The 22342-nt window shown below is 39.1% G+C and overlaps 1 protein-coding gene across 5 annotated transcripts in view; it reads left to right on the top strand.

The window, feature by feature from the left end:
- The window catches only part of PHIP (pleckstrin homology domain interacting protein), a 115398-nt gene that overhangs the window by 75894 nt on the left and 17162 nt on the right, over window positions 1-22342 (top strand). For all 5 annotated transcript variants that reach the window (XM_061989473.1, XM_061989474.1, XM_061989475.1 and 2 more), the window contains 11 exons: window positions 930-1070; window positions 2301-2377; window positions 3091-3322; window positions 6332-6451; window positions 10963-11070; window positions 11471-11595; window positions 11793-11875; window positions 16494-16605; window positions 16810-16871; window positions 17808-17963; window positions 19803-19923. In XM_061989473.1, coding sequence (XP_061845457.1) covers window positions 930-1070; window positions 2301-2377; window positions 3091-3322; window positions 6332-6451; window positions 10963-11070; window positions 11471-11595; window positions 11793-11875; window positions 16494-16605; window positions 16810-16871; window positions 17808-17963; window positions 19803-19923 — 1337 coding nt within the window. The remainder of the gene's footprint in view (window positions 1-929; window positions 1071-2300; window positions 2378-3090; window positions 3323-6331; window positions 6452-10962; window positions 11071-11470; window positions 11596-11792; window positions 11876-16493; window positions 16606-16809; window positions 16872-17807; window positions 17964-19802; window positions 19924-22342) is intronic.

Consider the following 22342-nt stretch of genomic DNA (forward strand, 5'->3'; position numbering starts at 1 on the left):
TCAACCATATCAGAATCTAATAGATATCTGAGGTTTCTTTTATGGAAGGAAAAGAGCACTGGAGAAGCATACCTCCTTCCGTGGCATCTAGGAATGTGTCCAGAAACTGTTTCATTTGGTCTGAGCTAGGCTGAAATTCAAATATGCATACAAAAAAACCTCCCAAAACATAGCACAAAACTCCTGAAACTGAGATCATTGAATTTTTGCTGGTATTTGAGGACTAACACAAGATTATATACTTTGTCTTGAAAACAAGTGTTTGCATTAAGTATATTCTACAGGAGGAAAATAATAGCTTTATGCTGGAGCGTGAAGTGTTTCTTAATCAAAGCCTTATTTCATTCTAAGCTTCCTAAGAACTTGGGTTCTTTCCAAGTGACTCTTTCATTTGAACTCCTCCATGCATTATCACACCATTTAAAGACCTTTACTTGCTAACAGTCACCTCTGAATGTATTACTTTATGGGTGTCTCTTCTAACAGATCTGACCCCTCAGTTGCAAAACAACACCTTCTGGAGCTGGTGTAAGAGTCCCCTTTCCTCTGATGGCCACTTTTAATGTAATTTTGAGCTCTTAGAGGCTCTTAGCAGCCTGTCAGTACTTACTTGATATATACCTTGTAGAAAAGGAAGACTTTTAATAATTCAAGATAAAAATGTTCTATTGTACTTGGGAAGAAGTTTTTATTATTACCAGAATATACTGAACTGCTCAGAGCTTATATTCAACTCTGCACGTGGAATGTTTGCTTCAGCAGCTCTTCAGTTTTAAACTTGTAGCTTGGTTTGAATTTTGTTTTGTTCAAACGTGAATCTTTTTGCTATGGTGGAAGTTGCTTCCTGGAATACTATTATTAAAGAAAATGCTATGTATGAATAAAATATATACTTACACTTATTTATGTCGATTTTTGTGTTTTCACAGAACTATTCTCACGATCATTTGCTAGATACTAGTGACTCAAAAAAACAGCAAGCTAATCAGCACAACTACCGTACGAGATATGCTGTGGAAGAAACTGCAAGGCCTGCTGAAGAGTTAGAAAATGGACACAGTTCCTCAGATGTAAGATCCTTATTCATGGGGCAATTTTATATTTTCCCATTCACAGAAGCACAGAATGGTAGGGGTTGGAGAGGACCTTTTAGAGATCATCTAGTCCAATCCCCCTGCAGAAGCAGGTCCACCAAGATCAGGTCGCAGAGAAACGTGTCCAGGCGGGTCTTGAAGATCTCCAAGGAAGGAGCCTCCACACCCTCTCTGGGCAGCCTGTGCCAGGGCTCCCTCACCTCAACAGTAAAATAGTTTTTTCTTATGTTTAAATACAACCTAGGTACAGTAGAAAAAAAGATGTCCCAACCTCCTGACACCCACCATTTATATATTTGCTAATATTAATGAGATGCCCCCCCCTTAGTCTCCTCCAGACTAAACAGCCCCAGTTACTGCAGCCTTTCCTCATAAGGGAATGCTCCAGTCTCCTGGTCATCTTAGTAGCCCTGCAATGGACTCTCTCCATTCTTCTCATTAATCTCCTGCTTCACCTGATTAAACATTGTTTCTTGTGGAAACTCAGGTTACGTTTTTCATTGTGTGTTTTCTCTCACATTTTTAAAAAGTGGTGTTGAATTAGGTTTACACATGTTGCTGTATGCATGTAAGCAATTGACAAAAAGGAGAAATGCTGGTTTGTTAGAGCAGTTTTAAATCTTCCCTATATTTGGAAGCCTAATCAGTATGGCACGTGTCCCAGCAGGATGGTCACTGGCTCTAGGTGTCCCTGTTTGAACAGGGAGGTTGGTTAATACATCCTCAACCGTTCTGTGCTTCTGTAGGTACAGTAGGGAACTCAATAATAAGAGTATATAAAATTCATACTGGCTTTTTGTTTGATATTAAATGAAAATCTGTGGAAATACTGCATTAAAAAGACTGGAAATAATTTTCAAAAAGGTAAGCCAGACTTTTAAAAATGGAGGTTGAGAACCACTCAGGCCTCCACTCCACTGACAGTGTGTTAAGGAAAAGTTACTCTACACTGTGTATCTGTCCAGGCATAGATATTTTCTTACTTGTTTACATTTAAGTCCGTTAAAGTAAAGTAACTATCTGCAAACTAAAATACCACCTTAACAACTTAAACACATAGCATTATAAAAGCTTTGTAACACATATAAAGCCTAGAATAGTCTTAGTCATATTGTCACATATTGCAACGTTTATGAATTGCAAAGTAAATGCTTTCTGTTTTTTCTTCCTCCCTCTCTGCACCTCATGCCCTCTACCCTATGTTAGGAAGGGGAAGTAGTTGTTGCCAGCGGTGGAACATCAGAAGATGATGAAAGAGCATGGCACAGTGATGGCAGTTCTAGGTAAGTGACAGTATACCTTACAGAGAAAAGTACTGCTGGTACATTTTGGTAATCTGCTCTGTAAATGGTTGATGAGTAATAACTAAAACATGTGCATATTTAAAAGAGAAGATAAAAAACAACTTAAAACATTCAGGATTTAGTTTTCAGCTCGATTACTAACTAAAATGTAGGGCGGGTTTCATCCTTGTTTGCCAGAAGCAGAATTGTTTCCAATTGGTTTTGCAGCAGGGTACATACATGCTTCAGGCATGTGGTAGAAATTTCCTGTCAGTGTGAGCTGTGTGACTACCTCTGCTGACCCTTGGTTTGGAATGAGAGAGCAAAGACTGAAGTAGCTTCAACCCATCCTTATGTTTCTTCTTTAGCAGATTTTTTTATTAACATCTTTGCAAAGCTATTCAAAACTAGAAGTGCTGAGAACAGACTTTAACGTGTATCATCTTGAATTGACCAAGTAAACAATGGGTTTACTTCTAATGATGCTAGAAGTTAAGCTTCTTGTAAGACTGAATGACCTCAAGGCTTTTGATTCACTGCTGTTTAAATTGTAGATAGAATTGTAGGGGTTTAGGTGTTGGTTTTAACCATTAAAATGTTCTAGTTATCTAGAGCATCAACTGTAGTCTTGTTTGGGTTATATAATACAATGCACTCTGAATTGCCTTTTAACTTTTGTCATGTCTTCTTTTCTTTTGGTGTATCATACATAGTGATTACTCTAGTGATTATTCTGACTGGACAGCAGATGCAGGAATCAATTTGCAACCACCAAAGAAAATTCCTAAAATTAAAACAAAGAAAGCAGAAAGTAGTTCTGAGGATGAAGAAGGACCTGAAAAACAAAAGAAACAGATTAAAAAGGAAAGGAAAAAAGGGATTGAGGAGAAAGATGGACCATCAACATCACCAAAGAAGAGGAAACCCAAAGAGAGAAAACAGAAGGTTATTGATGTTCTTTGTGTATTACCTGATACTCACTCCTGCTGTCTTAGAAAGAATTAGATGAATGATTCAGTTACACATACAACTTAGTGTTGCCTATTTTGAAAACACATCATGTCTATGTCAAGTGATAGATGGCTGTAATGACATGCATTTTTAATGTAATGTGTTTACTTAAGGAACACTTTTAATATCCTTGATAACATCTGTTCTCAGATTAGAATCATTTTTTCAGGGTTGTATTGAGTATTCATATAACATGTCTCAGTTTTTTTTTCAGCTGTACCAATTGTCTCCCTACTTAACTGCAATTTCTTTTATGGCTGCACAATCATAATGCTTTTTTCATCACCACAGTATACAATATTTGCATTATGCTTGCTGCTATACTTCCTTCAAGGGGAATTTTACTTGCTCAGTGTTTTGTTGTTTGTGTTTTGTTTACTTTCTGGTATAGCCTTGTCATTCCAGTGTGGATCAGTACAAGGAAATCTTCAGTGACTTCTGTCATTTTCAGTGTGTTGTGATTTGGGGGGAATTTGATTTAACAAAGTGTTGGATCAGAAAACTTTGTTTCTTCACAGAGATCAGAAGTGATCTGTGGTAGATACTACTTGTTTTCATAAGCTCTTGGCTCTTATTTTTTGAGTACCCAAGGAAACCACCTGTATTATCTAAGTAACTAAATAACTGTATTTTGTTTATTTATAAGATTAGGAGTCATCAGCATTCCTTAAGATCATTATTTTAGCATTTTGGCCCTCAGAAGACACACTGACAATATCTGTTTTAATAAGCATGTTGGCATGGTGTCAGCTTTACTGTGAAACTTTGGTATGACACGCAGGATGTTCGGTGGTAGTCTTTGATTAGACTGCTTCTTCCGTATCCTACTCAATCATTGGTTGTAGTGCCAATGCTAACAGTATCTTGGTATTTACCCAATCTGAAACCAGGAGGAGGTATGAGATCAGGAAAATAAATGGTGAGAAACCGTTTTGATGGTTGAAACCTCTAGTTTAAGCTTTTTATTATAAAAAGTAAGACTGGCTGAGAACTTAAAGCTGAACTGTGTGTTTTGAAAATCTTGGGCCCATTTTGGTCCCAGATACTGAGATGCAGGAGGTCTTTGATTCCAAAAATATCATACTTAGATATTTCAGGTTTTTAAAGATGACCTGCTCCTTTCTTGAATCACAAGAAAACATTGGGCTGGTAGGAATATCAGAAAATCATCCTTCTTTCCTCTGCCCCTCGAGTAGGACTGCATCTGTGATTCCTGACAGGTATTTGTCTTTGAAGCTTCTTGTGATGCCAATTCTGCTGCCTTACTGGGCAGAGAACTAGCAGTCCTTACCGATAGAAGGTTCTTCCCATACCTAAATCTGAATCAAAATTAGAGCTTTCCATTGAGGAAGGAAGTTTTGACCATCTTTGTAGCCAGACATGGAGTCTTAGGGATTAAGGAGTAGAGAGATAATGTTCTTCTCTACTAGTGCATGGACGGTTGGAATCTTGAACGATGCTTACATTTCTAATCCCCCTCCACCAAAAATCAGTTTTAAAGTGATACAGCACTGAAGAAGGGCAAGAAAGGAGCCAGGAAGCTAAAAGAGTGCAGAGTATTTTTTCCTTTGGGGCAGACATGAAGAAGCTGACTCATAGAAGGGAGGGAGTTTGGAGGTGATATGATAAAGAAGCTTTTATAAAACTATGAATGGTTTAGAAATAAATAAATGCAGAATGATTTCCTTCCTTATTTTGTTCAGTGAGATGTAACACATGATGGCATAGACATGAGGTTTAAAAAAGAGCATTTTCCCTGTTCCACCCCCACCCCCTGAAAGCAAACAAAACCCTCAAACCATCTGAGCGTGTAATCAGGTTGTGGAACTAATTACTAAAGGATTTAGAAGAGTTTCAGAAATTATTAGGCATATTCACAGGGATGAGTCTCTTTCAGGCTTGACTTCCAGAGCATCTTAAACTGATAATTAACGTGTGGTGTTATAACAAGGGAAGATTTTCTGTTTCAAGGCTAATTCTTAGCATCTCCTCCTAATTCTCCAAAGAGCTAGAGAGACTGCCTTGATTCAGCACATCAGTTTTTCACAAGACAGACCTGCTTGAACCTCAGAATCCACCAAGTGCTTCTATGTTAGTGATTTATTGCAGTGAGGAGATTCTGTTTTGATTTTTTATTGTTTTTACTTGGGTGTATGTTTTTTCCTGTGGTGCACCCACCAGTGCTTCAGTGCACTTAAAGGAGGTTTCCATCCTGCTGATACCACATTTGAATTTGAGCAGTGGAGTTAGATTTGGAGTATCCCATTGGCAATCTTGAGGATACAGTCTTGCATTCAGTGGCTATATGGAGTGGGTTTTTATCTCACCTACCAGCTAAAAACATACAGTGTGTACCTAGGGCCAGCAACTGCAATGAGCTTATAAATACATGATGTGGAAACACAACCTGAAAATGCAGTTCCACTGCACATAATAGTAAATATACCAGTGAGTAACATTGGATGTTCAGTCAAGGTCATTTCGACATGCTTTACCTCTGTTTATGTTGGTCAGTCTCTTCCTCCTCATTGTGCAGGATTCCTTGATTGGAGGCATCTGTATAGCTGTAGTGGCTTAAGAGCCAAGGCAGCTCTGTGAACTTGGTTGAAGAGAGTGGCATATTTCAGTTTATCTTTATAAGATGTAATCACTGGAGCGTTAACAAATTCTGTCTTTGTTAGAAGAGCACCTCTACCAGCACCACCTCTAACATAAACAGTCTAAAGCAAAAAACCCACTTAATTTTTCAGATTATTAATGTTTTTGGTCTTACTTAATTGGAGGCAATTAAGTAAGAGTTATCTTCACGCTAGCAGTTGTTTTCTTCTTAAATTAAGTATACCTAAAAAAAGGCAGTTGATTTTAATAAAGCACTTCACAAAACACAAGGCTTCTCCAAATGTTAGTTTATTCAAATTAATCTTCCATGTGCATTTTTTTCAGAGGCTGGCTGTAGGAGTTCTGTCAGAAAATGGTTTGACCCTGGAAGAATGGCTACCTTCAGCGTGGATTACAGACACTGTTCCTCGCCGGTGCCCATTTGTGCCACAGATGGGGGATGAGGTATTGGAGCTATTCCCTCTGTTCTGCTTCCTTCAGCTTGGTTTTGCCTTTTTTATTTTCATTTGTGCATTTTTTAAAGAGATTTATTATCATAATATTATAGATTTTCTTCAAAATGCTCTTTAATCTGGGTAACACTTGGTTTTGCTTCCTTTAGTCTTTCTCATACTTAAAGTATTCTGCACAGTGTTGTTTTGCTTTTTTTTTTTTGATTTTTTTTGATTCCATAGAATCATAGAATGGTAGGGGTTGGAAGGGACCTGTAGAGATCATCTAGTCCAACCGCCCTGCAGAAGCAGGGTCGCCTAGATCAGGTTGCATAGGAACATGTCCAGGCGGGTCTTGAAGACCTCCAAGGAAGGAGACTCCACAACCCCTCTGGGCAGCCTGTGCCAGGGCTCCCTCACCTCACAGTGAAATAGGTTTTTTTTATATTTAAGTGCAACAGTTTTGTGTTCCAGCTTCATCCCATTACCCCTTGTCCTGTTGCTAGCTACTATAGAAAAGAGGGATGTCCCAACCTCCTGACAGCCACCACTTAGATATTTATAAATATTAATGAAATCCAATTCATTTTCAATTAATTTATTCTGAAGAAAACTGATATTGTCCTTTTCACTTTTGTTTTTGATACCAGAAAACTTCTACTAATCTCTTACAACAGAAATTTTGTATATAGGTATTTTATGTGAACTAGACTACAAAAACCTTGTAAAGCTGGCCAGATTTCACAATACAGTAGCAAAAGTACGCCCACCAGTTCTGACTTTGGAATATATGACATGTGACCTTTACAATGACTTGTGTGAATCTGTATTATCAAGTAGAAGGCAGTCTTGAAAACCAGCATGTGTGCATTTTTCCTCAAATCTCATCAGATTAAAATAAGAGGAAACAGCTGACTTAGGCTGTGTTGTGTAGTCTCTTGTTTCTTCAGGGAACGGTGTGTTTCTGAGGTGCTACATGAGTTCTTGTGTATTTCACACCTTCAGAATGCAGTTGGAGAAATATTTGGTGTGATGGCCAAGTTGACTGACTTTGGTCCTGAACAAGCTGTTTGTGAGCACCACCTTGGAAACTGAATCAGGAACAGAGGTTGAGGTGCAAGTGGGTTTGTTTTTACTAGATCAATTTACTTGATGAAGTTCAAAAAATGTGGTGTTGTTGCTAGTGTGGGAGAGAAGAAGCACTTCAAGATGAGTGTTGCAACTGGAAAGAATGCTTATGTACTTATACCCTCCAGCAAGCATGTTTTGGAGACTGTGCTGTTCAAAAGATCAAGTCCAAATATATTCGGTGTCTGATACCATCTGGATACAGTGAAGCAGCCAAGGATTTATCGGTACCATATTACTCAGGAGACTTTAACGTCTTACTGATTTAGTAAGATAAACGGATCTATTTGGTTTGGCACCTGCTGAATAGCACGTGCATTGTGTACTAGGAATATCTAAGCATCCTTTTCCTGGAAAATGCTTCATATTGCTGAACAAGAAATTTCCTGTCCTCTGCCTAGAAGGTAGTAGTTGCACCAATAGAGTGTGTTTGTAGTTAAGCTGCTCTGTCTAAAATTCCATCTCTGATACTTGCCCTACCTGTGTTTGCTTAAGATGTGAAAAGAAGCTGTTGATCTAGAACATTACTTTTGAGATTCACAGAAGTAAAAGATCAGTTTAATTAGAGATGTACAATGAGAAGTCTCGTGTGCCCTTCAAACATTGTCCTGCACCTAAGAAGGAACAACCCCATGCACCAGTACAGACTAGGGATTGACATGCTGGTCAGCAGCTCTGCAGAGAGAGACTTGGGAGTGCTGGTTGAAAATGAACTGACCATGAGCCAGCAATGTGCCCTCGTGGTCAAGAAGGCCAATGGCATCCTGGGATGCATCAAGAAGAATGTGGCTAGCAGGTCAAGGGAGGTTCTGCTCCCCTTCTACTCAGTCCTGGAGAGGCCTCATCTGGAGTCCTGTGTCCAGTTCTGGGCTCCTCAGCTCAAGAGGGACAGGGAACTTCTGGAGAGAGTCCAGCACAGGGCCACCAAGATGATCAGGGGACTGGAGCATCTTCCTTATGAGGAAAGGCTGTGGGAACTGGTGCTGTTTAGTCTGGAGGAGACTGAGGGGGTTCTCATTAATATTTACAAATATCTGAATGGCGGGTATCAGGAGGTTGGGGCAGCACCTTTTTCAATGGTATCTAGTAATGGGAAGAAGCTGAAATATTTAAACTTAAGAAAGATCTTCTTTCCTGTTGAGGTGAGGGAGCCCTGGCACAGGCTACCCAGAGAGAGTATGGAGGCTTCTTCCTCGGAGGTCTTCAAGACCCGCCTGGACATGGTCTTGTGTGACCTGATCTAGGTGAACCTGCTTGAGCTGGAGAGTTGGACTAGACGATCTCTGGGACTCTCTCCCAATCACTACTGTTCTGTGATACTGTGATTGTGGTGGTTGGTTAGTATGTTTTAGAAGATTTGGGAGGAAAAATGTTTTAAATTCCTTCTCTTACAGCTGTACAAACAAGAAGAGACAGTGGTGCTATATTTAGATACTAAGTGCATAAGAATAGCTCATAACATCCCTTTTCCCTTTCTGCATACTGCCATTTACAGACCTTTATCACGTGTCTTGAGGAGTGATGGAAATGCAGCCAGAGAAGTGGGATTGCAATTTCCCTCTCTTGAGTATTGAAATACATTGCATATTCATTGAAGTGTTCTGCCATTAACATGAAAAGAACAGTTTTGTGTGGGTATTGCGATGTGTGGAAGCAGGAATTTATCAAGATGAAAAATATTATTTCCTGGAAAGAGGCATAAGTTCTTTTTTTCCACAGATAGCTTTCTAATTTGTTCTTTTGACAAAAGATGCAATTCTAGAGCCATTTAAAAAATAAAAATGTTTCACTTACGTAAACATTGGGTTGAATTTATATACAGGATTAGTAGAAACAGTAAGTGTGAGAGGAATTGTTCATTGCCTGTACCACTAAGTGGATTCTTTTGGTTTGATTCACTGGACGGTATGGGAAACAATTTGTCACAGTGTTAAAAAGTGTGGTTCAAATTAGCATTATTTTAGATCTGCCTCTCAGTAGCCTCTGTTTGTTTTCCTGCCAGCTAGAATCTGAGGGTGCATAGGAGATTCTCACTGCTTTCATGCCTGGTGTACCTGTGTAATTTTTCCCTATCAGGACACTGCGTGTAAAATACTCTGCAAAACAAGAGTTTAAAAAAATATATATAAATCTTATTATATAAATATTAATGTGGTTATTTGTATTAATGTATTTTAAAACTTACTCAGGACTTTTCACTCTGCCTTTTTTTGTGTGTGTGTGTTATAGACCTTTACATCTAAACTCTTGTTCCCTCATCCTACTTGATGAAAATTCCACATTTATGGCTTGGGACACTTGTAGATGCTTGGGGTATTTTTATTTGGAAGGTATCATACCTGGAATACAGTAGTTTATCAGATCTTTGCTGTAATTAGTTTGAGAAACCTCTGTTTGGCATTTCAGATACATTCCTTGAATATGTTGAAGTTTTTCAGCTCAATGCTTCATTACAGAGCTGATTTATAACAAGAATACTCATTCATATGGTATCATATACCACGTTCCTGTGTGACCTGATCTCGGTGGACCTGCTTCTGCAGGGAGGTTGGACTAGATGATCTCTAAAGGTCCCTTCCAACTCTACCATTCTGTGATATACAACAGGATCAAAGAGAAACTAATAGAGTCTGAACATCTGAACTGTGGACATTTAGAGTGGAAAGCTTTGAAAATCTTCAATGAGCACTTCAAATGTCTATTTTCAATTTGTTCATGTCTGTTTGGCTGTTTGTTCAGTGGTATGGAAGTGAACACCAAAATCTTACCAGAACAATAGTGAAGAGAAAAATTCTCCTTCTAGAGTATATCTCCAGTTCAAAAAAAGATATAGTTAGCCAGAGAGTGAATTTAGGGGCACTTGATTGTCACCTTATGGCTGGCTTACAGTGATGATGAACAGACTGCCCAGGGAGGGTGTGGAGTCTCCTTCTCTGGTGGTTTTCAAGATCCACCTGGACATGTTCCTGTGTGACCTGATCTAGGTGGACCTTCTTTGGCACGAGATTGGACTAAGTGATCTCTAAAGGTCCTTTCTGACCCCTACCATTCTGCGAATAACTGGGTGGATTAGTGGAATTCATGCTACTGTCACTGAATTGCTCTATAGTGTGATAATAAATAGATGTTACTGATTGCTCTCGCATGTGTAGTTTAGGATATTTTGCTCATAGGGGAAATGGTGTTTTGAAGCTGTCCTGCCTTTTCTGTAAATGTTTCTATGATAACTGCTTTAATTGTCCACTGCTGCATTTTTTGTGAACCTGTGACTTTTGCAGGAAAATCTAATGGAAGAAAGTTCATGATAAAATAGAAGGTACACACGTATGGCAGTGATATGCCAGCATTTCAGCTCCTCAAAGTCTTTGTTAGTTAACTGTCACTTTTCACTTTTAGGTCTACTATTTCCGACAAGGTCATGAAGCATATGTTGTAATGGCTAAGAAGAACAAAATATATAGTATTAATCCCAAGAAACAGCCATGGCATAAAATGGAATTACGGGTATGACTTGTTTCATTTTTGTTTCTATCCTAATATTAAAATAAAATTGAAAGTAGCTCAGAGGAGATTCTTGAATACAGATCTTTCTAATGTTGTGCTTAATATTGTTAGATAAGGGGAAAAAGCCAACTTAATAGTCAAATGAAATCAGACCTTAAACTGTAATTGTTTTCTCATCTGTTCAGCATATGAGGTGATTACACTTCATAGTAAAATCTTTTTCAGACAAGTTAAATTGCGAGATAATAGCTCGTTTTGAAAGACTAATTTTCAGATATGTGGTTTTGACATATTCTAGCAGAAATCTGGTCTCTTTAGTATACCCATATTTTCATGTTTCAGAAAGTTACTATAGTCATCTTAACTTCAGTAGTGGTACATAACATTTTGTTTATTCCAGGAGCAAGAGCTGATGAAAATAGTTGGGATTAAGTATGAAGTGGGACTACCTACTCTCTGCTGTCTTAAACTAGCTTTTCTTGACCCTGATACGGGTAAACTAACTGGAGGGTCATTCACCATGAAGTAAGGAAAGCAATATTATTTTTAAATTGGGGGCTTTCTTGTTGGGGGGGCGAGGTTGAAAGTTAGAAGATACCATTGATGTTGTAGCTTTTGCTATTAAAGTGTTGAATTCAAAGTGGGATTTTTTTTGTGTAACTGCTTTATTTCATACTTTTGCTATTCTGTCACTTAATAGTTGTGTATTCTGTTGTATTTAGGTACCACGATATGCCAGATGTCATAGATTTCCTAGTTTTGAGGCAGCAGTTTGATGATGCCAAACATAGGAGATGGAATATAGGTGAGTTGTACAGAGAGTTCTTTGACTTGACATTGTTTGTATGTTTGTTTTTCTAAATGTCTACTTATTTTCATCATAACTTATTAAAAAGTAGATTACGGTAAATAAATCCTAATACTGTGCTGAAATCAGAGAATACGCTCTGTCTGTATTTGGATGTGAATTCTCCCATTGTCCTTGACTGAAGCTACAGCAAGCAAACAAAATACTGAAAATGATCTATAAAAGAAAGTGCAAAGAAAGAGTATGTTGAAAGTTCATGGGTGGGAATTAAGGGACAGACTCATGTGGGTGATCCTGTTGTGAAGAGTTTTCTGCAGGCCACCTGATGAAGAAGTAGTAGATGAGGCTTGCTACAAACAGATGAGACTGCCTCACAATCAAAGATCCTGATTCCCATGGGAGAATTCAGCCACCCTGATATTTGCTGGCAGAGCCACACAGCCAAGCACGTACATTCCAGGAGGTTCCCACAGAATGTTGATGACAACTTCCCATCACAGGTGGTTGAGGAGGCAAAGAGAAGGAGTGTGCTTCTGGACCTTGTGCTAACAAGTAGAGGTCTGGTTGGGGATATGAAGGTTGAGGGCAGCCTTGGCTGCAGTGACTGTGAGATGGTGGAATTCAGGATCCTATGTGGAAGAAACAGGGCACCAAGCAGGGTTGCAACCCTGGACTTCAAGGGAGCTGACTTTGGCCTCTTCAAAGACCTGCTTGGAGGGATCTCATGAGCTAGGATTTCCTATTTGCCAATACAAAGGATGTAAGAGGCCTACGTGGATGAGCAAGGAGCTTCTGAAACAAGCCTCACCTCCATCCTCCGCCTGTTCCAGGTGATGGAACAGCTCATCCTGGATGTCATCTGTAAACACATGAAGAAAAAGGTGGTTATCAGGGGAAGTCAACATGCATTCACCACGGGGAAATCCTGCTTGACCAACCTGATAAACATCTATGATGGCATGACTGGCTGGCTACATGAGGGGAGATCAGCGGGTATCATCTACCTTGACTTCAGCAAGGCTTTTGACACTGTCTCCCACAACATCCTCTTCAGAAAGCTCAGGCAGTGTGGCTTGGATGAGTGGACAGTGAGGTGGATCGAGAGCTGGCTGAATGACAGAGCCCAGAGGGTGGTGATCAGTGGCACAGAGTCGAGTTGTAGGCCTGTGGCCAGTGGAGTTCCACAGGGATCGGTTCTGGGGCCAGTCTTGTTCAACATCTTCATCAATGACCTGGATGAGGGGACAGTGTACCCTCAGCAAGTTGGCTGATGACACCAAACTGGGAGGACTGGCTGATTCCCCAGAGGCTGTGCTGCCATTCAACGGGATCTCGACCAGCTTGAGAGTTGGGCAGAGAGGAACCTCATGAGGTTCAACAAGGACAAGTGCAGAGTCCTGCATCTGGGAAGGAACAACCCCATGCACCAGTACAGGCTGGGGATTCACCTGCTGCAGAGAAGGACCTGAGAGTCCTGGTTGATCATAAGCTAACCTTGAGCCAGCAATGTGCCCTTGTGGCCAAGAAGGCCAATGGCATCCTGGGATGCCTCAAGAAGAGTGTGGCCAGCAGGTCAATGGAGGTTCTGCTTCCCTTCTACTCTGCCCTGGTGAGGCCTCATCTGGAGTCCTGTGTCCAGTTCTGGGCTCCTCAGCTCAAGAGGGACAGGGAAGTGCTGGAGAGAGTCCAGTGCAGGGCCACCAAGATGATCAGGGGACTGGAACATCTTTCATATGAGGAAAGGCTGTGGGAACTGGGGCTGTTTAGTCTGGAGAAGATTGAGAGGGGACCTCATCAAAACTTATAAATACCTAAAGGATGGCTGTTGAGAGGATGGGGCAACACTTTTTTCTGTAGGGCTCAGTAACAGGACAAGAGGTAGCAAGCACCTGCTGGAACACAGGACATGAACATGAGAAGTAACTTTATCCTGTTGATGTGAGGGAGCCCTTGCACAGGCTGCCCAGAGAGGGTATGAACTCTCCTTTGGAGATCTTTTGAAGTGTCACCTTTGCTGCTCTTAAGACTATGAGTACAGGTAGCGTGTCCTTCCTGAGTGGCAACTGGGTTTTTTTTCTAGAAACTTGCACTGTGGAAGGAATCAGAGCTACACAAAAAGTATTGAAAGTGTCAGAACTTTTTATTAAGTCTTCAGTGTAAATAATGCTTCAGGCCAATAGTGTCTAATACCAGCTTGTAACTGACAAGTGTGTGTTAGAGTTGATTTTTCAGTTCCTCTTTTGGGTGGTAAAAACAGTGGTTAAAATAGTCTCCTTCTTTGAGACTGTGTGAAATGCTAAAGCAGAGACAGCAGAGAGATTGCTGTTAAAACTGTTACAGCTCTTCCTGGAGCCTTCCAGAGTGCTACTCTGCTGTCTGCATTGACACTTTGGATATTTCACTAGTGCGTGCTTATGCACATGGGACAAAACATGGACTACTTTGTTGCATATGGAACACATTATAAAAATATTCTTTGTCAGGAGATGATATTTTCTACCAGGATAAGGAAAAATGCCTTAGAATGTACACGAAATTGTTCCTGACTATTGAATCTGAAATTCCCAAGCTTTGACATGCTTATGTCTCCTGAACTTTCACCATATATCTTCATCAACAAACTGGTATTTTTTTGTGTCATACATACACTTGCTGCTTTGTCTCCTGAGGACTACTATTACTATCTTTTCTTATTCCCCTTTTCATATTCCTGCACTTAGCCTATAAATCAATATTTTTATAACTCACTGGATATTACATTTTCTGACTCCACTTTTAAGTCATTAAAACAGAGCTATTTGCCAGTAACGATCCTTGGTGTTTTGATGTGGGGTTGGGGTTTTTTTTTTTTCTGTTATAGTTTGGGTTGTTTGTTTTAGGGAAGAATATTTACTTATCTAAGATATATTTTAATTGATATTAAATGTATTTTAATATATTAGTTCTTTCAGAAGCAGCCAACTTAGAATATTTGATAAGTGACAAGTTCTTATTTCTACTCCTATTGATTGCATACTTTTATCTTCTTATAGTTAAACTACAAGATAAATACTTAGGCTAAAAGCTATTCCAGTAGGATACCTACAGGTTTAGCTGTATGTCTTACTGTGCATACCTCTTTCTTACATAGCAACCACTTCTAAGTTCATCATACACCTTATATTTTCATCAAACCAATGTTATCTGGTGATACACAGTTCTGGAAAATCATACTAAATTCTTCTAATTGGAATTTTTGGTCTGCTCTTGGCATAGCTGAGGTAACACAGAGGAGACTGGAAAAACAGTAATGTCAGAGACTGTTCTGTGGGATTTTTCAGTCACTTTGTTTGGTGCTTTAGCATTCTGTCCAAAGGAATGCTGTGGCTGTTGAGAAATCAGAAGTGGCTGCCAGTGTGTGTTCCTTTAAGTGCTTTTGATCTGCTTAACTTTCAGCTGCATGAAGGCATTCACAGTTGTATCTACACACATTTCTTTGTGAAACTGATCACTAGGAAGAGCCATATTGAGAAACTGCACACTAAGAGCTCTTCAGATTAATTTATTCCTCTAAAGTAAAGCATCAGCCCTTATTTACAATTTTGATCTTACATTTCAGATATTTCTGGTATACTTGATTCTGTAACATTCAGCACAATTAGGACTATTAGTGGAACCTTGGTAATTCTCTTAGAATTACTTGCAGTACATTGGATAGAACTTCAAGTGCAGAAAGCAGGACATTTTTGAGAATACATTCACTTCCTATTAATTTGGATAACTGCAACAAGCATTTGGGCAGGTCTGGAAATAGAACAAACATTTCTATTGGACTAGAACAAACATTGCAGCAATTGAGAAAGCGTGTGTATATTAAAGTCTTATGAAAACAAAAATGTGCAGGTTTTGGAATCAAAGGCTTAAATTCCGTTTGTTCTTCTATTGATTGAACTAGATATTTGGCTAAAATTGTTTCTAAATTCTGTGGCATGTGTTATAGACAAAATTATGATGGCATGTAGTACACGTATTCTCACGTGTAATTTTCTTTATTAATGTTTCTGACCTTTTTTTCTCAGCTAGGCAAATGCTTGGCAATAGTGAAACCATTACAAGTCACAGTAAATTACTTATCTAACCTTTTGAAAAAGCTTTAATAAATTTTACTTTTTATCAGTCAAATTTCCTGCATAGTAAAGGCAAAAAAACCTTTGAGTAGCTGGAAAAGCACTTCAGAAACTAGGAAGGAGGAGCTGAGCAGCATGTAAGATATTCCCCATACAAAAGTGTCACAATGCTGATTTGTTTTAAGATGGCATGTAGTGTTTAACGCAAGTAGATTTGAATCTTATTGACATATCTTCCCTTTGTATGAAATTAAGAAATAATACTTAAAGAATATGTAGACAGATTTGAAAGCTGTTATTTTTTTAGTGCCATATTAGCTTTCATTAAAGGCAGCCTTCAAAAATAACTTTTAAAAAAGACAGAATATGACTCATGTTTGCCTGTTAATGCTACAAGTGTTGAAAATGATTTCTGTATTCAAGATCAAGGCAAAGGTATCTAAAAGCTGCTTTTCTTGGAAGGAGTAAGGTGCCTTGTATTGATGAAATTATCTTGTGTTCTTACCTAGGTGATCGTTTCAGGTCAGTGATAGATGATGCTTGGTGGTTTGGAACAATTGAAAGCCAGGAGCCTCTTCAGCCTGATTATCCTGATAGCTTATTTCAGTGCTACAATGTCTGGTTAGCAAATTTATCTTCAATCTTTTCTTTTCATTAGTTATTTTATTTGAAGTACTGACTGAGCAACTTGCTTTCGTTAAATTGAGTCATGCACCTCACTGTACCAATTTATTGTAATACTCTGTGCTACATTAATAGATTAGATTACAAACATTAAATATTGAAGGAATATTAGTTGATAATTTAAATGTGATTATTTCTAAGCTGGGACAATGGTGATACCGAGAAGATGAGCCCTTGGGACATGGAGCTGATACCAAATAATGGTATGTTACGTTAATAATGTAATTTCTTTTAAGAGTATATTTAAAGAAGAAAATAAAATGTTGTATGGATTTGCCTAAGTAATCCTATTTCTCTTGGGAAGCGAGAAGGCAGCTCACAAATCAGTTACATTTGAAGAACATCTTTAAATCATTTACTAAATTAAAAGCAGATCAAGATAAATACTGGGGAAAAAAACATACAACTATACATACAACAAATAGAAGTGTTATGTTAGAAACAGGCAGAAATATTCCACAAACTTATACAGTTGAAGTTAACTTTTTGTACAGTCAGGGAGGATTGAAAATAAACCTGTGGCCTATGTCAGCTTTGAGGAAACTGGCTGCTCTGAGACCTGTCAGTGTGCCTGCAGACATTCAGTGAACTGAGGACACAATATGCGCCTGGGAAATAGTTTGATTATAGTAGGATTTACTCCCTGCCTGTCCCAGCATGTGTGGCAGACAGATGTGCTGCAGAGTAGGCATCAGGGCATGGACACTGTTCATAGACAAGAATGTAGTATTTCTTTTTTCCTCACTTAGGTGTTTTAAAGTTTTCGTTAAAAGTCTTGTTAAAAACTCAGGTGGATTCAGCACCTTTTCCTTGTCTTCTAGGAAATTTTTGACAATATTGTCACTCATAAGATGTAACCAGGTGGATAGATGGTACTAGTGCAGTGGATGTGGTTTATCTTGATTTCAGTAAAGCGTTTGACACTATCTCCCACAGCATCCTGGCAGCAAAACTGAGAAAGTGTGGGCTGGATGGTCAGGTAGTGAGGTGAATTGTTAATTGTTTGAAGGAAAAAAGGCAGAGAGTTGTACACTTGCTTTGGTTAGTACAATGATGTTATGTGTCTTTGAATTACAGGTCTATGTGTTACTCAAGATACAAAGATTTATATTTTATTTAGTTTTCATGTTACATTCTAGCTGTATTTCCAGAAGAACTGGGAACTAGCGTTCCTTTAACAGATGATGAACGTAGAACACTGCTCTACAAACCTCTGGACGGAGAGTGGGGTTCCAGGACCCGAGACGAGGAGTGCGACAGAATTATTGCAGGGATAAACCAACTCATGACTCTAGGTAAGTCTTGAATAATACACAAAATGTTTTTGTGTGGCATTTTTCAGACTATGCTCGTGTGTACTTCTGAAATTAACACAATTATTATGATAACATACACCTGCTACCTCTTAGTTAACTGGGACAAAACTTATTGCATGTTTTTAAGTTTTTCATATAGTGAGTACATACAAACCCGAATACTTTTTGTTTACTTTACCTATCAAAATCTCTAGTTGGGGTTAAAATTGCAAACTTCTTGATGAACAGAATATTTAGCTACATTACAGGCAAATAAGAGAAAAAAAACTCACTTTACACACTTAGAGGAAGGATACTTGTGTGTAGATTTCCCGGTATTAGCCTTTTCTAATTCCTAATTCCCTCACATTGCCTTAACTGTGCAAAATGTTGAGGAAAAGGTAATTCATTAGCTTATGAAAAGCCACTTGCTATTTGATTGTAGAGTAACTACACTTTACTGGCAGGTTCTGAAAAGGTAGTTGTTAAAAAGTTTAACACATCACTGCAACATTTACATGATCAAAGATGGGTGTTTAAGATGGAGATCCATCAGTGAAATACAGATTGAATCCTAAGTCTTTTGTGTGTTTTGCGATGAGCAAACTGTTAAGTCAGCAGTCTTTGATTTTAGAGTAACAATTGTCATAGTTTAAATACAGAAATTGTCACAGATACTTTTTTTTACTTGTTTTTGAGAATACTTGAAGAAAGACACATATTTCAAAAGAAGCTGAAAACTCTTATCATCTCTTGAAATACTTATCTCAAAGTATTTCTGAAACCTGAGTGTCCCATATTATGGCGTTTTTGGTGAGATACTGTGTAAGAAGCTTCCCTTTGCTCCCACAAGAAAGGAAATGTCCATACAGTGTCATAATCCACATTACAGAACTACATGAAAAAAAACAGTGAGGAAATGAAATTTTAGTTGTTTTCATTGTGTCATCAACTAAGAGTAAGGGGCTTAGACTTTGCATTAAGTTGTATGGCATACTGCTTAGTTTGGGTTTTAACTACAACACGTACAGTGCATGTTTGTACAAAGTAGCAGTTGCTAGGGCGTTCATGAGAGTAAGTAAACAGCTTTTAGAAGTAGAGCAGTCTGTTTAGCAACAAAATATTTTCTGTTTTTAAAGACTTCTGTGAGAGACTTTAAAGGGGTTTTTTTATGGTTTTGTATTATGGTGTTTCCCCTTGAGATGTAAAATTAGAATGATGTGTCTAAGCACTCATGATACGTCTGAGAACAGAGAGGAAAAAACAAATTTCTGTAGATTCACAGGCTTAAATTGCTCAGCAGTCTTCTATCATTATGGTGAATTGGTTTTAGAAGGCTTCTTTGCTCTTAGGTGGAGGGGGTTCAAGAGACAGTGTTTCCATTTTATTTTGGGTGTGGATTTTCCCCATATCTTAATGAGATTGAAATAATACTGTTAACTTCTACAGTACGGATTTAATGCATTGCTCGCCTTGAAGATGGGAGATTGTCACTATAAAATGGCATGTCTTCATATATGTGGAATGTGTACATTTAAATCTGCTTTTCAAATGTGTGTATTTTGTATGGATTGGCCATGTCTCTAAGAAGTGTGATGCTTCTTGCACAACAGTGGATAGTCACTGTAGTGATTGCACTGACAGCATACACCTCAGCAAACACTTTTTTATGTAGAATATCACAAATTGTTCAGAATAACTAGAGTAGCTGTTATTTTTGGGAAGGTGATCTGCATTTCTAACATGAAGAGATCATATATGTTGAGGAGGTGAATCTTGGAACTGCTTAGGGAATTTTGTGGTATATAATTTGGATTTTTTTTTCTTCATTCTCTCCAGATATTGCATCTGCATTTGTGGCACCTGTGGATCTTCAAGCTTATCCAATGTATTGCACTGTTGTGGCATATCCCACAGACCTCAGTACCATTAAACAAAGACTGGAAAGCAGATTTTACAGGTTTGATCCAAGTCTCAGTTCCTGCTGTGAAATATTAGCAACCATATTTTTGGTAGCTTTTTGGTAATAGCCAACTAGGAGATGGGTACAGTTAGGCACTTTCTATTTCCCTCACCTTCTATCCTTGATCTAGATTTCTGATTTGTAACACTGTAGAAAGAATTGAATATCTGTTCTCCAAAAGGTGCTTTAAAATTTTATGTGATTCCTGCTTATGCAAATGATTTGCTGAATGTGAGCTTAAAATTGCAGCACCAGAGAATAGGTCAGGAAAATTACTTGTAGTCAAAAAGACTGAGTTTCTACTTTATAATTGAGGGGTTTTGGGTCAAACTGCTGAAGAGCAGCTCTGCAGAGAGAGACCTGGGAGTCCTGATTGATAATAAGCTAAATATGAGCCAGCAATGTGCCCTTGTGGCCAAGAAGGCCAATGGCATCCTGGGATGCATCAAGAAGAATGTGGCCAGCAGGTCAAGGGAGGTTCTTCTCCCTCTCTACTCTGCCCTAGTGAGGCCTCATCTGGAGTCCTGTGTCCAGTTCTGGGCTCCTCAGCTCAAGAGGGACAGGGAAGCGCTGGAGAGAGTCCAGCACAGGGCCACCAAGATGATTAGGGGACTGGAACATCTTTCATACGAGGAAAGGCTGTGGGAACCGGGGCTGTTTAGTCTGGAGAAGAGGAGACTGAGGGGAGATCTTATTAACATTTATAAATATCTAAAGGGTGGGTGTCAGGAGGTTGGGACATCCCTTTTTTCTATAGTAGCTAGCAAAAGGTCAAGGGGTAATGGGATGAAGCTGGAACACAAAAAATTCCACTTAAACATAAGAAAAAACTATTTCACTGTGAGGTGAGGGAGCCCTGGCACAGGCTGCCCAGAGGGGTTGTGGAGTCTCCTTCCTTGGAGGTCTTCAAGACCTACCTGGACATGTTCCTCTGCGACCTGATCTAGGTGACCCTGCTTCTGCAGGGGGGTTGGACTAAATGATCTCTAAAGGTCCCTTCCAACCCCTGCCATTCTATGATTCTAAGAAAAATGTAAGAAATATGTCAAGTGTTTTTGTCCTAATGCACTTAAAGAAAAATCTTGTGTTGTCACTTAAGCTGCACAGAAAAATAGTTTCTTAAATTATTGGCCATGAAATTCTAAATTATTGGGCAGCAAGAAAAAGAAGTTGTAACTTTTTGACACTTTTACCATTTTCTTAAACTATGGTCACAATTGCTGGGTGGTTTTTTTTCAGTAAATATTACTTCTGTAGGAATATGCTCCTGTAATTTACTACTTTGGTTCTTGGGATGTTTCTGGTTTGAAAATCAGTGTCTCTTGAATACTTGTTTTCAATAAACATGGATAGCATTTTGTTTTGGGCCAAATTTCAAAGTTAATTTGTAGTACTTTATATGTACTAACTGAAGATTTAACTCTAAATTAAAGTAGCTTTTTCATTTCGAAAAAACCTCCTGTTTTTTAGACATTATAATGCATGTTCACTGTGTGGTACAAGGAAATCCTGACTTTCACTTGTGTATTGTACTGCCTTGTAATTAGAGGTAGTGAGGACTTTTTGCTGGATTTCATAGAACTAAATGATGGACCCATACACATGACTAAATTGCATGTAAATGCTTATGCTAGGCTAAGCATGCTAAATGATCCTCTGCTTCACTCTACAAAACATTGTGCAGCAGTTCTTTTCATTATGTTTTGATCATAGAACTGTTACAGTTGGGAAAGATCTTTAAGATCGTCAAGTCCTATGACTGACCTCACACTGCCAAGCTCATCACTGGACCATGTCCCTCACCACATCATCTATGCGTCTTTTGAGTATCTATAGGGATGGTGACTCCACTACCTCCCTAGGCAGCCCATTCCAATGCTTAATAACCCTCTCAGTGAAAAAGTTCTTCCTAGTGTCCAGTCTAAACCTTCCCTGGCATGACTTGAGCCCATTTCCTTGTGTCCTGTTATTCATTACTGGAGTGGAGATTGACCTCCACCTCACTACAACTTCTCTTCAAGTAGTTGTAGAGAGTGAACATGTCTCCTCTCAGCCTCCTGTTCTCCAGGCTAAACATCCCCAGCTCCCTCAGCTGCTCCTCATCAGACTTGTTCTCCAGACCCTTCACCAGCTTCGTTACCCATCTCTGGACACACTCCAGGACCTCAGTGTCCTTCTTGTAGTGAGGGGCCCAGACCTGAACACAGTATTTGAAGTGCAGCCTCACCAGTGTTGAGTACAGGGGCACAATCACTTCCTTGGTCCTGCTGGTCACACTATTTCTGATACAAGCCAGGAGCCATTGGTCACCTGGCCACACTGCTGGCTCATGTTCAGCGGCTGTTGATTAGCACTTCCAGGTCTTTTTCCACAGGACAGCTCTCAAGCCACTCTGTCCCAAGCCTGTAACATTTTC

The sequence above is a fragment of the Colius striatus genome, chromosome 2, assembly GCF_028858725.1.
Source record: "Colius striatus isolate bColStr4 chromosome 2, bColStr4.1.hap1, whole genome shotgun sequence".
NCBI lineage: Eukaryota > Metazoa > Chordata > Aves > Coliiformes > Coliidae > Colius > Colius striatus.